General features: G+C 33.6%; 1 protein-coding gene across 1 annotated transcript in view; it reads right to left on the bottom strand.

Annotated features, from left to right (window-relative positions):
• Nucleotides 1–1,881: 1,881 nt before the first annotated feature.
• LOC148948637 (protein takeout-like) overlaps nucleotides 1,882–13,418 on the bottom strand; it is a 30,625-nt gene continuing 19,088 nt past the window's right edge. The window contains exons 4-6 of the mRNA XM_089094545.1: nucleotides 10,171–10,304; nucleotides 3,436–3,585; nucleotides 1,882–2,129 (exon numbers count right to left, since the gene is read on the bottom strand). Of these exons, the coding sequence (XP_088950671.1) occupies nucleotides 1,963–2,129; nucleotides 3,436–3,585; nucleotides 10,171–10,304 (451 nt within the window). The 3' untranslated portion in view covers nucleotides 1,882–1,962. The remainder of the gene's footprint in view (nucleotides 2,130–3,435; nucleotides 3,586–10,170; nucleotides 10,305–13,418) is intronic.

Genomic DNA, 13,418 nt, shown 5'->3' with positions numbered 1-13,418 from the left:
ACTCTAAGCTGTTCCTGAGATATAGCGGACACGATCTTTTGACAATCTACATGCAGTATTTTGATTAAGCTCAACATTCAATGAACGTTTCACCTAAAAACCCTTAGCCTCAGTTGGAGGCTAATTTTATTTTAATTATAGCCTCATATATGTCCGCTATATCTCAGGAACAGCTTAGAGTATAAAGTTGACAATTCCAGCGTATGTTGAGGGGATATTGAACTAATCTAAAGGTACTATATGTATACTACTGCTACTACTAAGGTTAATTATAGCCTCACTTTTTAATTTTACTAATTTTAATTATAGCCTCAGTTGGAGGGGATATTTTTTCAATATCCCCTCAACATACGCTGGAATTGTCAACTTTATACTCTAAGCTGTTCCTGAGATATAGCGGACACGATCTTTTGACAATCTACATGCAGTATTTTGATTAAGCTCAACATTCAATGAACGTTTCACCTAAAAACCCTTAGCCTCAGTTGGAACAGTAGCAGTAGTATGCGCGTAGCGCCTTTTGGTTTGTTCAACATCCCCCTCAACATGGCCTGAAAGCTTCAACTTAATACCCTTAGTTTTTGGAGAATCAGGATACCTCCCCTTCAATGTAAAAAATCCTATTTGTATGCAATTGGCAGCTTGCATAACTTACAGGAGGAAGAGTTCGATAATCTTTCACATGTTTCTGTATTGCTTAGCTTGTTAAATTGCAGTTCACCATATCGGCTGATGTATTCTATAGTTTCTTCTTCATGGTATTCTGATCTTAAAATCTGCATTGCTTCTAGAACTTTTTAGTAATGAAACAGTCAAAAAAAGGTTTAAGACAAGGAGGAATATTATCACCTACAATTTTTAATTTATGTTTGTGAGACTTGTTTTCGCTCCTTTATAAACTTATTTATTTAGCTGTTGAAATTAGCTATTTGGCACATGCGGATGACATTATTTAACTCAGCCAGTCTAGAGCTTTGTCAGTCTGTTATTTGAAAATTATTTATATACAACTATTGGTAACATTCTACTTTAGCTACTTTTGTCTATCTTGGAAAGGGGTTTAGGTTAGGAAAATGAAACTTTAAGGGATGGGTCTACAGGCTAAAGTATATCCCGGGAATGTATTTTGAAGTACCTACCTCCACTCCTCTCTCTAGAGGGTCCTGAAATTTGCCTATATGACAGGTCTATACCTATTGAAATTTTGACAAAACAATATTTTACCTTGATTTTCAGTTATCAGTTTCTTTTTGTCTGGTTTTAATTCTGAAAATGCAATTCCTGTTATTTGAAAAGAATTTTAAGCCATAGCCTATCAATGTTTTTTTTTTCATAATTTAGGAAATGTATTTACATATCTTTAAAACCTTATAAATTGGGATTGAGCAAAGTTGTAAAGCTGAAAACAATTTCGTTGTACTTCATTTAAGCAGAAGATCTATTTTGCAAGGTATCACTTTTATAACATATAGATTTTTAAAGGTCATCTAAGGTCAGGACCCTCTAGAGGGAGGAGTGGAAGTAGGTACTTCAAAATACCTGCCCATGACATACTTTAGCCTGTAGACCCATCCCTGAATGTTTCATTTTCCTAACCTAACCCCTATCCAAGGTAGCCAAAAGTAGCTAAAGTAGAATTTTACCCAACTATTTTACTCCTTAATTTTGCATTTATGAGGGAAATAAAAGTATAATAATAATTTTCTGTTATTTGGGTGTCTTTTCATACCAAACATAAACATAGGGATTTCTGTAACTTTATTTTTATTTAAGCCGACCCACGCAGTTTGCAATAACAGAATGTTGACCAAAATTCGAATTGGTAGCTCTACTTCAGTTTTTCAAGTTAGAAAACGAATCTTTTGAGAGGAAAAAAAAAGATTTAACTAAAAAGTTTTAATTCGATAAAAAAGGCAATAGAAAGCACCGAATAAAAATAACATTTGAACAAATATTAAACATTTACGCCCTTCGTCTCGAGCTTGTCAAAAACTTATCCACCGGTAATGATGTTAATCCATCGTTCAAAACTTTTTGCACGAAATCGTTGAGAATCTTTGAGATTTCAGGTCGCACTTCATCCAACACATCTTCCGAGTTGTCATTCAAAAAGTTGTTCACAGTATCACCTACAATATACAAAGTGAGTAAATGTGAAGTAATGGTGACACCAACAAGGACTAAACAGAAAAGAAGAAAGAAACCCATATCCTACCCAGCCTATCTCTGGGCGTCACTTACCTTTCTCCAGGGATGTGTTCCTGAGAAGTAAACAAAAATTGAATAAAGAGGATTTTAAAATATACGGGGTGCTAAATACCACGCAAAAGCGATAAAATGATGTCCATACTGTGCGAAGGCGCGATCAAAAGTAACATTAAAATCTGGAATGTCTAAACAGGGTCTCATTTACACCTTATAATAATTTTTCATATGTAGCAAAACCAATAAGAGAAAATTGATTTCATGTAAGTTAAAGGAAACGCAATTGAAATATCTACAAAATTCACAAGTTCTAAAACTGAAGGGCACTCCTCCCACCTTTTGCTTTTCTTTTCTAAGTTTCCTCAATCAAATTAAACAATCAACTAACTTAATTTTGTCAATAGCACGGGTTTAGGAAAAAGCCAAAATTCAAGCTATAAAAACTTTCTTGTTTTATTGCAACATTTATACATGCCAGCCTGAAGCTATGTAAAAGAAAACAATGGATGATTCAAATCTATTTCTTTGTGGTTGGGATGGACGAACACTTTATGACATTACAACAAATACCAATTCATGAGTGAAATCTTGGGAAAATACACCTTATATATTTATCGAACCTGATTAAAGGTAAACAAAAAGGCGTATTGTTAAAAAGCAGGGCTTATTACTTATGTTATCAAGGGGGTGTAAAAACAAAACTTTAGTTTCCATTTCTGTTAAGAAAAAAAAAAGAGAAAAATATTGGTATTTGATTCGTGTGAAAAGCACTTGGCAACTACATTTTATTTATAAGGAGATTTTTCCATCTAACCCTGGATTCATTTGAGCAGGTATTTTATATTTTTGTGAAAAAGATAAATTTTATTGCTAGAAATTGTAATTTAAACATTTAGTTAAGCCATACAAAATGTGCAGAACAACATCTTTGTTACAGAAATTCCTGGCTTAAATATATAACAAGCAAAGATTACCTTCCTCAGTATATACGAAAAAGATATTTCGCGGAACTTGGAGGACAAAGACAGTCGAGCCACTACTATAGAACCATTTACTGACAAAAAATTTCAAGACATGGACGTTTTTTAGTGTTTAAAGAACTAATACAAAATTGAATATCTATCCGCCCCCCCCCCACTACCAAAGATTAATGAATCTATTAGCCAATAAATCGTGGTTGCTGAGATTAAGCGGGGGGAAATCGTCAAGGAATTTCAACAAAATGCTTACCGAGAATTTGGTCGCCATTGAAAAGGTTGTTCAAACGAATTCTTGTTTTGTCGATTTTGAAATTAATTTGGGTGTTCTTGGCTCGGAGAAATTCATTTGGTCTTCTTCCAACAACCTCAAGATCTGAACCACCTGTGGCTGTTACCCCATCTGTCGAGTAGGGGAAAAGTTAGTTGGTTACCGTTAACTTTTCCGTCAAAAACTCAGAAACTCTTACTTAGTAATATATATATATATATATATATATATATATATATATATATATATATATATATATATATATATATATATATATATATATATATATATATATATATATATATATATATATATATATAATATATATAATATATATATATATATATATATATATATATATATATATATATATATATATATATATATATATATATATATATATAATATATATAACATATATATAATATATAAAACATATAAATATATATATAAAACATATATATAATATATATAACATATAAATATATATATAACATATAAATATATATATAACATATAAATATATATATAACATATAAATATATATATAACATATAAATATATATATAACATATAAATATATATATATAACATATAAATATATATATAACATATAAATATATATATAACATATAAATATATATATAACATATAAATATATATATAACATATAAATATATATATATATAACATATAAATATATATATATATAACATATAAATATAAATATATATATATATATATATATATATATATATATATATATATATATATATATATATATCACTTCTAAACAGTACCTAATTGAGAAATACAAACAACAAAATTACGATAAAATAAATAGGTTATTTTTTGCAGTTTTCACACTTCCCTATACATCGAAATTTTTAGGTCTGTAATCCAAAATGACAATCATTTTGGATTATAACCCCATTTTATGAGTTATGAAATGGAAAACGAAAAAAGAATTGCTAGTAGCAAATCTGGCATATACTCAATTGCCTTAATGGCGTTAACAGTCAAAGAAGCATTATTGAGTTATATTCATGAGTTAAAAATAAAGATTTAGTAAAGGACAGCTATAAGAGCCAAGAATCCTTGACACAGAAAAAAAGCCGTTTAATCTGGTACAGGGACGAACCCGCTGTCAATTCCTGGTCTACAATTTATGATAACGTGTATCACCGTGATCCAGCAAGTATCTAAAACAAGTAATCCAACCAAAGAGATGGTATAAGGAAATGAATCTCTTTTCTTCATCGAATAAACTTAAAAAAAAAGAATAAAATGCTAAGTGACACACGTTCAAAATAGATGTTTCAATGTAGTTAACAGACGTTATTTCAGCCCCACAGATTCAAATTGATCGAACCTGATTAAAAATAAACAGAGCTTCATTTTTTTTTGCCTTAACTCTTTAAGCCAATAGAAGGCTCAGTCACTAAAATCAAAACTAGCAATGCGTTTTTTATTTTATTTTCTCTGCTGCTTGCTTTTGAGACTCAACTCATCCTCGGAGCGAATGAAACATACCTAAGTAAGATGAAAAAAAAAAATACTTTTTTTTTTCAAAAGACAAAATTATGGAAACTACGGAGAATTATGGAAATCAGGCCCCCCCAGAACGCATTATGTTAAATGGTTTCTAACCTAATCTAATCAATCCAAAATACCAACTAAAATATTTAATCAAAATATAACTACATTGTAGTTTATCACTCATACTAAGCTGATTATTGCCGAGTACATACTGAAATATAGAAAGAAACCGGTTGTACATAGACCAAGAACTTGAGTGTGGTGGCTATAAGAGATAAATACCAATGATTCTTTCACCAAGTAGCTAGGAAGCTCTCTGTTTGAATTCTTAACTTAAATTGCAACCTGTCTCAAATAAATGTATGCTTTAAGCAAAAGGGAAATGTAAAGCGTTTGAAAGTGTAAGACTTATTTCTCCTTTTTCAATTTTTTCAAAAGAAAATATTGGTCATTTTGTTAAAATAAAACGTTTATTTCTTTCTGTTCCTTCTTTTAGCTTGGTAGTTTGATGAAAGCTAAAAATGAGCTGCGTCTGGGCTCCTTGAAGCCTCAATTTTACCCCACTGTTTTGGAAGCCTCTTTACTAGCATTAAAACGTGTTCACGTTAGACCGGTTTTCATTCATTCGGGTCTCTAGCTAAGCACTGAAGCTTCAGCCTTCACAGCCACCCCGTTTCAAACTTTATCCCAACCTCCTGATGTATCTTATTATCGTAGTCCTTGGGTCTTAAAAAAGATTTTGTACATTCAAGGATTCCGCTCAGTTTTTTAATGGGGACACAAAAAAGGGGTATTGTTCCAAAACCTAGGGGGAGGGTTTTTTTCGGATTTTCTTTTGTTTTCAAAGATGATACCAAAAAAACGTATTTTCCAAAATCTTGGGGAGCGAAATCATGACTCAATTGATTTTGAATTGAAATCAATTCGACGGACTGTGATGAAAAACTTGAGAGCCATAGCTGGCATAAACTTTTGTCGTAATTACTCAAAAATGATGTCATTTCACTTGATGAATAGTCTTATCATTCATCTTAGGGCAGAACTAAGGTAGATAAGCATGGAGTGAGGGTTATTTAAATAGTCTTATCAGTTCTGTGAGCCATGATTGCTACCCCCAACCAATCAACCCCCCCTTTGCACATAAATATTATTTTCCGTAATATATAAAAGGGTTTTCTGTGTTTAAGATGTGTGTTGATAAATCTTGGTATTATCCTAATAGATATTATGAATCGAGTCGATAAAAGGTCGGAGCTGTTTCAGTAGTAACAACATATCTTTGTCCAACATTATTTGAGCTGGTAAAGGGTCCAATGGATTTGACCAATAAATATTGCAGTTTGTGAAAATAAATAAAGCTTACTAGGCTAACTGACATTAAATGTGTTTTTTAGTGCCTTCCATAGATATTCTCAAGTTTATGCAATTTTATTAGCAAGGCTAAGAAACTGAGCGTTGATCAGTTTTTGACGTGTCAAAAAAAAGCTCTTTCTGGGACTCAAAAACAAGTTTTAAAAGGTGTCGACGCCAAAAAATAAGATTAATGCGAAAGAGTCAACGCCTTGAAAAGGTTGGTTAACCCTGACTTAAAAATAAATACTAGTCATTGTTAGAACAATCACTTTTTCGTTGGATGCAATGACTTTACTTAGCTAAGCTTCAGTGACTAGAAATTCGAATTAACTATTCCAAGAAGTCATACCCGTTGCGTAGCATACCAGTATTATTATATTCACATAACAATATTGCCTGCCCTGTTTAGAAATATTTTGGGCGGACTGCCCAACCATGAGGTCAGTCTTTTTATAGATTTCCTGAAAATGAAATAACTTCTTTGACTTGCCAAAAAGGCTCAACTTAAACAAAAACATAGCTGACTCTTCCCTCACCTCATACTATAATCTGTGCTAAACTTTGGGCCCAAACCTTTGGAGCACCACCTTTGGGGAAAGAGTGTGTAAAGTGAAGTCTCCTCTCTCTTCAGCCTTAAACTAGATCCAGTCCATAAAACCTTATAAATAGTAAATTTTGCAACTAGCTCAGTAATATGCAATCCAAGCCAGATCGAAAAAAATAGTGTTGATACTGCCGGATTAGGTAAATGTCCTGCACAGACAGCGCTCGGAGGAAAATAATTAATAGTTGCATGACAAGGACAATAAAGCAACTAATGGGAATTTTACAACAGCTTAATTTTCCATACGCTTAACTTCGGCTGCTATGATTGCTACTTTTTGATTTTTCAAAAAAAAGGCCCCAAGTGCTGATAGTGTGGTAAACGAGTTTCTTAAATATGGTGTCTATGAGGTTAGAAACAAGTTACTGAAGATTATGAATATTATTTTTGAAATAGGGGAAGTACCTAGCAATTTTAGGAAAACCCTAATTAAACCCTTGTATAAAGAAGGTGATAAGAGTGAGTTTGGTGGTTATAGATGCATTAGCCTGGTTTCTGTAGGGAGAAAATTACTTAGCATGATGATACTTTTTAGATCTAGAGATGCTGTAGAAAGTTTTAAGAGAAGAACGTACGGTTTTAGGAAGGGATGTGTCGACCAAATCAAATCTTCACTCTTAGGTTAATAATTGCCTGAGTCGTCAAACACCTTTAGTCCTCAGTTTTATAGATGAACAAGCGTTCGATTCAGCTGATATAAGTGCTTTGGCGATGGTCTTATCCTTGTATTGTATACCAGACAAATACATCAAAGTGATTAGTGCTATGTACGAGAATAAAGCTATATACGAGAATAAAAGGTAGTGGTCAAATATGGTTCTGTAGCATGGGCGCTCCGAAAAACAGAGGAGCATTTGGTAGATATTTTCCAGAGAAATTGCTTACGGATTGTTTTGGGTACCCGACTGAATGACTGCATTTCAAACAGTAGGCTGTATGAAAAGTGTGGTTCAAGCCCACTTTCTTGGGCTATAATGAGAGAAAGGTTGAGAGGACTAGGGCACGTTCTACGGATGAAGGATGACACACTACCGAAGGTTATCCTTTTTGGCCAACCGTCTAGGGCTAAACGGAAAGCAGGCCGTCCGTGGTTGGGGTGGGAGGATGTTGTAAACAAAGGTTTAAGGGAAACGGAAACTTACTGGTAGGATGCAAAAAGGGAGGCTTTGAAAGAATTGGGATGGAGGAGTGTGCGTAGCTGTGTTTGCCCCGGGCAGCTTGGTTATGCGATGAGTTGTTAGTAGTAGTAGTAGGATTACCATCCTATGTTTATTATTTCTTTTACATTAGCAATATTCTTTCGTATATGTCCAAATGCGGTGCTAAGCCTTGTTGCATTCAACACTACTCCGTTGACAGTAATGCTATGTATTAATTGTATATTAATTGTAAGTGATAGTATATTATATATTTTATGTTAGTCTATTTTAGTTTTTTATATATTTTTTAGTTTCAGCCTCTAGTTTTTTTTTGTTCGTTTTCTTCCTACGTTGAAGACGCCTTGTTCTATATGGTTGAAATATTCGTCGGATTTTTTCTGTTCTTTTCATGTACTGGCCATAGACCCGTTTGTCGTCTTTATATTCATTTCTTTGCTTTTATATTGGTCTCAGAAATGGCTACGGGTATTAAAGTCGATGCTTTCAGGGAATACTAAGGGGGATGTTAAACAAAACCAAGACACTATTAGCATCCAGGTTGTCAAAACGGCATATCTTCAATATTTCAAAAGCAGTTAGGGAAGGGAATTAATTTGAAACATTCAGAGAATATTGAGGAGTGCTGAACTAAAAAACACTATGTGCATCCCAGTTGTCCATTGGCGTAGCTGCATTATCTCAGGAACGACTAGAAATTACTATCAAAGAATAGATGAAACCCAAAACGAACAACAAATTAAATTTTTTTTTTTATCAAATTAAGCAAAGGTAGCAAATGCTGATGTAGATGAATAAATAAAACCTAAAACGAGCAAAAATTAAATTTAATACTCAAGTCAAACTTAAAACAAACAGAAATTACCACAAACAGGAAATTGGCTATTGTCTCCCTCTCTCATCCCAAACCGTAAGTCCTAAGGCCCAGTGCGTCAATTGCGCTTTACTGAAAATATATATTATAAAAAATTTATAATTATAACATTGAAAAATAAAAAAAAACTGTTAACTAAAAAACTCGAATTGCTGACTTTTGCAAGAAGCAGTATCAATTAATATTAAATAGTCAGTTTAATTTAACTAATTCATTTCAGTCATCTTGATCATTATAGTATTATTTGTTTTTTGTTGGAAGATTAAAGCAAATTGTTCAAACACATTAGTTTTCAATAGAACAAAAACGACGGAGTAGGCTTTAGAACTTTTACGGCTACGGGAGGGGGAGGGGAACAGTAGCCAATACCCTTTTTGCAGTAGTTTTTGTTCTTTTTACGTTTTACTTGGGTATTTAATTTAACTTTTACTAGTTTTAGCATGTATTTATACATCTATACCAAAATGTTATCTTTATGTTTGATATGATTATTTATTTTAATTTCTGTTCGTTTTGGGTTTCATTTATCCTTTGATAGTACTTTCTGATCTTTTAAGGTCCTTAATTTCTGGTCTCTATACTTTTCTTTGAAAAAAAAAAAAAAAAAAAACTTTACAGTAAGAGGTTATTCTTGCAAACTAGTTGCTTCAACGATTCAAATAGAAAATTTAATAAAAATAATAATGAAAGGAATGTCAAATTTATCAAACAATGTTAGTGATCACGGATGCATGCAATCTGATCGTAAATGGCCGGATCCAAAATACGAAAAAATCATCAGCCTCGGTATTACTTTCTATTAGGGTTTGAGGTCCTTTGGGTTAATCTCAGAGGAGCCCCTTCCTCCTGTAAGCAATTATGGCAATAATAGCTTGTTGTGTCTAGTAGCCCCCGAGAGAAAAGCAACTTCATGTCGCCTAACGCAAAACATCTAATATGTACTAGGTTTACAGATCCCTTGGGCCACAGACCCGAACTATAGGAGGAGGCACTTTTTTACATGCTTTTCAAATTTTCTGTTGGAAAACGGATCAAGTTGATAAATAGTCAACTTGTCCATAGGGATAAGTCTTCAATATCAAATGATGCGAGACCTAAGGAAAAAGAACAGGGTACAAATCACTAATGTTTGTTGAGTAGCCAAAAGTATTTTGTATGCCTTCATAAATCAATAAAGAAAACAATCATACTTAGTATAGACCACGAAGAACCAGTTCCAGAAACAGGCAGGACAAAGACGTTTCCATTGATTTCATAGTTGCCTGTGGATCTGAGTTCTGGGATTCTCAAAAATACATCCATCCTCATTCTGTCGGGATCCACGCTATGGGAAAGACAAAGGTGGTTTAAAACTCTGAAAGTGTCAATTAATATCCCCTAATTTACAGATTTGAACTTTAATATACATTACGCTATAATCAGTATATTTTTACATGTGGATTTCAGTTTATGAATTTCAGTATTTGTGAAGGCTTAAATTGACAGAACATTAAAAATTGCTTCACTACTAGATGATTTTCCTCCCCCCCCCCGTCGGGTGAAGGAAGACTCCTCAAGCCCGCGGGACCCCTCCCCCAGATGAAAATTATAGGAACTTCAAATTTATTCCAGTCTCGTATAAAATATCATGGTTTACAAAAGACCTTGCAAAGTCTTGTAAGTCTCTAAGAGAAAATTTAATGATCAGGCTTTCATAGAATGGCATCACTATTTAGGGCCGGTTTTATCATTAGGCAGAACAAACCACTGACACAGGATGAGGGTTACGTGGCAGACTACATTACAAGTACTTTTTTACTACTAATATTGTATTGGGAACAAACAAATATGGACAAATGTGTCTATAAGTGCTAAAAATTTCTTGTTTGTTCCTGTTTCGCTTCTTAAAAGTTCTTCAAGTGAAAGTAGTGACGTTACAACTTAAAATGAACGGAATCATCTTATGTACAAGGGGAATACCACCTACTCAACTCTTAATCGTATGTTTTTATTCTTTTCGAAGTATTATAAACCAACTAAAACTTTTTAGCATATGATAGTTAGAGCATTTATTCTAGAATCATGAGGAAAAAAGGTAAAACTTTAGCATAAATATACAATAGTTTATGCTCGTTTTAAGTTTTGACGTTACTCTTTACTTTGATTTGAAGATTTTTTTTTTCAATTTCCTTCCGTTGCTAGATTTCATAAAAAGAGAAAGATTCTCCCCAAGTAATACCCGGTCTTTACTAATAAGTTTTCTTATTTGAAACCCTACTTCGACGCTAAAAGCTTATTTAGCTGTATTTGCTTTAATCAATAAAGAACAATGCCATTGATACAACAACTAATTTTTGAAGATCCATAACTTTTAACCTAACAAAACGTGTTTTTGATCTGTAGAAACCACCAGATTGGGAATTGGAATGACAATTAAACTGGATTTTACACACTACCAACCTTGAGATGAAATCCAAGAACTGAACAAACTACTATTGGCTAATACTTGAGCAAAAGCCGGCTGATGTACGTGCAACCATTGAAATAAACTATAACAGCATTTATAAAATGTTTTTGGGTATCTAACTGTTCTTGTTAACTAAGTGTAAGTAATAAGCGACTCAGCTCAATAGTAACCGAAACTCTAAAAAAAATTGGTACCAACAGATTTATCAAAAGAATTGACGGTACTAGTCAATTATATCGACCACTTCCAAGAAGCGAAGTTAGGTTAATCCCAATGAAATCATGGGCAGTGCAATAGTACTGCCTAAGTAAAGAACGATGTTGGCCCAATGTATTATTTTTTTTCTTGGTCTTAGACCAGGGCACTTCGTATCGAAGGAGTTGTCGTAAAAACTTCAAAAAGCGCTCATTCGATTGGAAATTGGAGTGGCTTGTGCCCTTTTTAATAGTCGAAAGTGATTGGAAGGCAACTAACACCCCTTCCACGCCCACTATTTCGCCAAACACATCCAATCAAAATTTTGAGATAGCCATCTTGTTCAGCGTAGTTGATTTCCAGATAGAAATGTTTTTGAGGAGGACCTCAGGGCAAGGGCTGTAAGTTATGCCCTGGGGACAAATAAGGTTTTTTATAGAAAGTATTGTCATAGAAACTTCAAAAAAGGCCTATTCAATTGGAAATTCAAAGGGCTAGTGCCCTTTTTAATAGTCAAAAGTGATTGGAGGGCAACTAACCCCCCTCACACGCCCAACTTTTCCCCAAACACATCCAATCAAAATTTTTGAGATAGCCATTTTGTTCAACGTAGTTGAAAGTTCTGGTAATTAGGGGTTTGAGGATGCTAACCCTCCCCCCCACAGCCCTCAGAGCACGGGTTTTGAAATTATGCCTTGGGGGCATATAAGGTTTTTTTATATAGAAAGTTTTATATTAGAAGATTGAAAAAGGGCATATTCTATCGGATAATCAAAGGGCCTCTACTCTATTTAGTAGCTACAGGGGAATTGAAGGAGACAAGCCCCCCTCTTACGTACACCTTGTCGCCCCACACATACAAACCTCATGTGGCGATCGCCATTTTATCAACTGCAGTTAAAAGCTCCGGAATTTAGGTCTTTAAGGATGATACCCCCCCCCCAGAGCCCTCAGGGCAAGGGTGGTAAGTTATTCCCTGGGGGCATATAAGATTTTTTTTTATAGAAAGCGAGGTCGTAGAAATTTCAAAACGGACTCATTCCATTGGAAATTCAAAGGGCTAGTAACCTTTTTAATAGTCGGAAGCGAATAAAGGGCAACTAACCCCCCTTTCACGCCCACCATTTCCCCAAACACATACAATCAAAATTTTGAGACATCCATTTTGTTTAACTTAGTTGAACGTTCTGAAAAATTAGGTCCTTTAGGATGATAACCCCCTCAGGGCAAGGGTTTTAAGTTCTTCCCTGACGGAATATATGGTTTTTATAGAAAGTTTTGTAACAAAAACTTCAAAAAGGGCTCATTTGATTGGAAATTGAAATGGCTAGTGCCCTTTTTAGTAGTCGAAAGTGAATGGAGAGTAACTAACCCCCCTATCACCGAGCAGAAACTCAAAACGAGCAGAAATTAATACGAGTAGGGTTTAAAACCCCTATGATTTCTGTAAGTCAGAGTATAATTTGTGCTTTACTGAAAAAATTCTTTTAAATGTTTTCCCTTTTATAACTTTAAGAAATCAAAAATTAATTAAGATTTTAAGGAATAAATATCAGCATATGTATATTGTACTGACAATGCACATTTTTTTCAGTAAATTCGTCTGAATTTTATTTTCAGTAGAGCACAAATTATATTCTGGCTTTTAGAAATCTTAGGGGTTTTGAACCCTACTCGTATTAATTTCTGCTCGTTTTGAGTTTGACTTGTTATCTATTTTGATTTCTGTTCGTTTTGGGTTTCATTTTTTATTGATACTGATTTGTGGTAGTTGTATGCTTGGTAGATTGTTTGATT

Source organism: Artemia sp. Qi Xiang Cuo, chromosome 9 (assembly GCF_049724085.1).
Source record: "Artemia sp. Qi Xiang Cuo chromosome 9, ASM4972408v1, whole genome shotgun sequence".
Taxonomy (NCBI): Eukaryota; Metazoa; Arthropoda; class Branchiopoda; order Anostraca; family Artemiidae; genus Artemia; species Artemia sp. Qi Xiang Cuo.
Note: the sequence above shows the minus strand (reverse complement) of the source record. Positions and strands in the feature narration are given on the sequence as shown.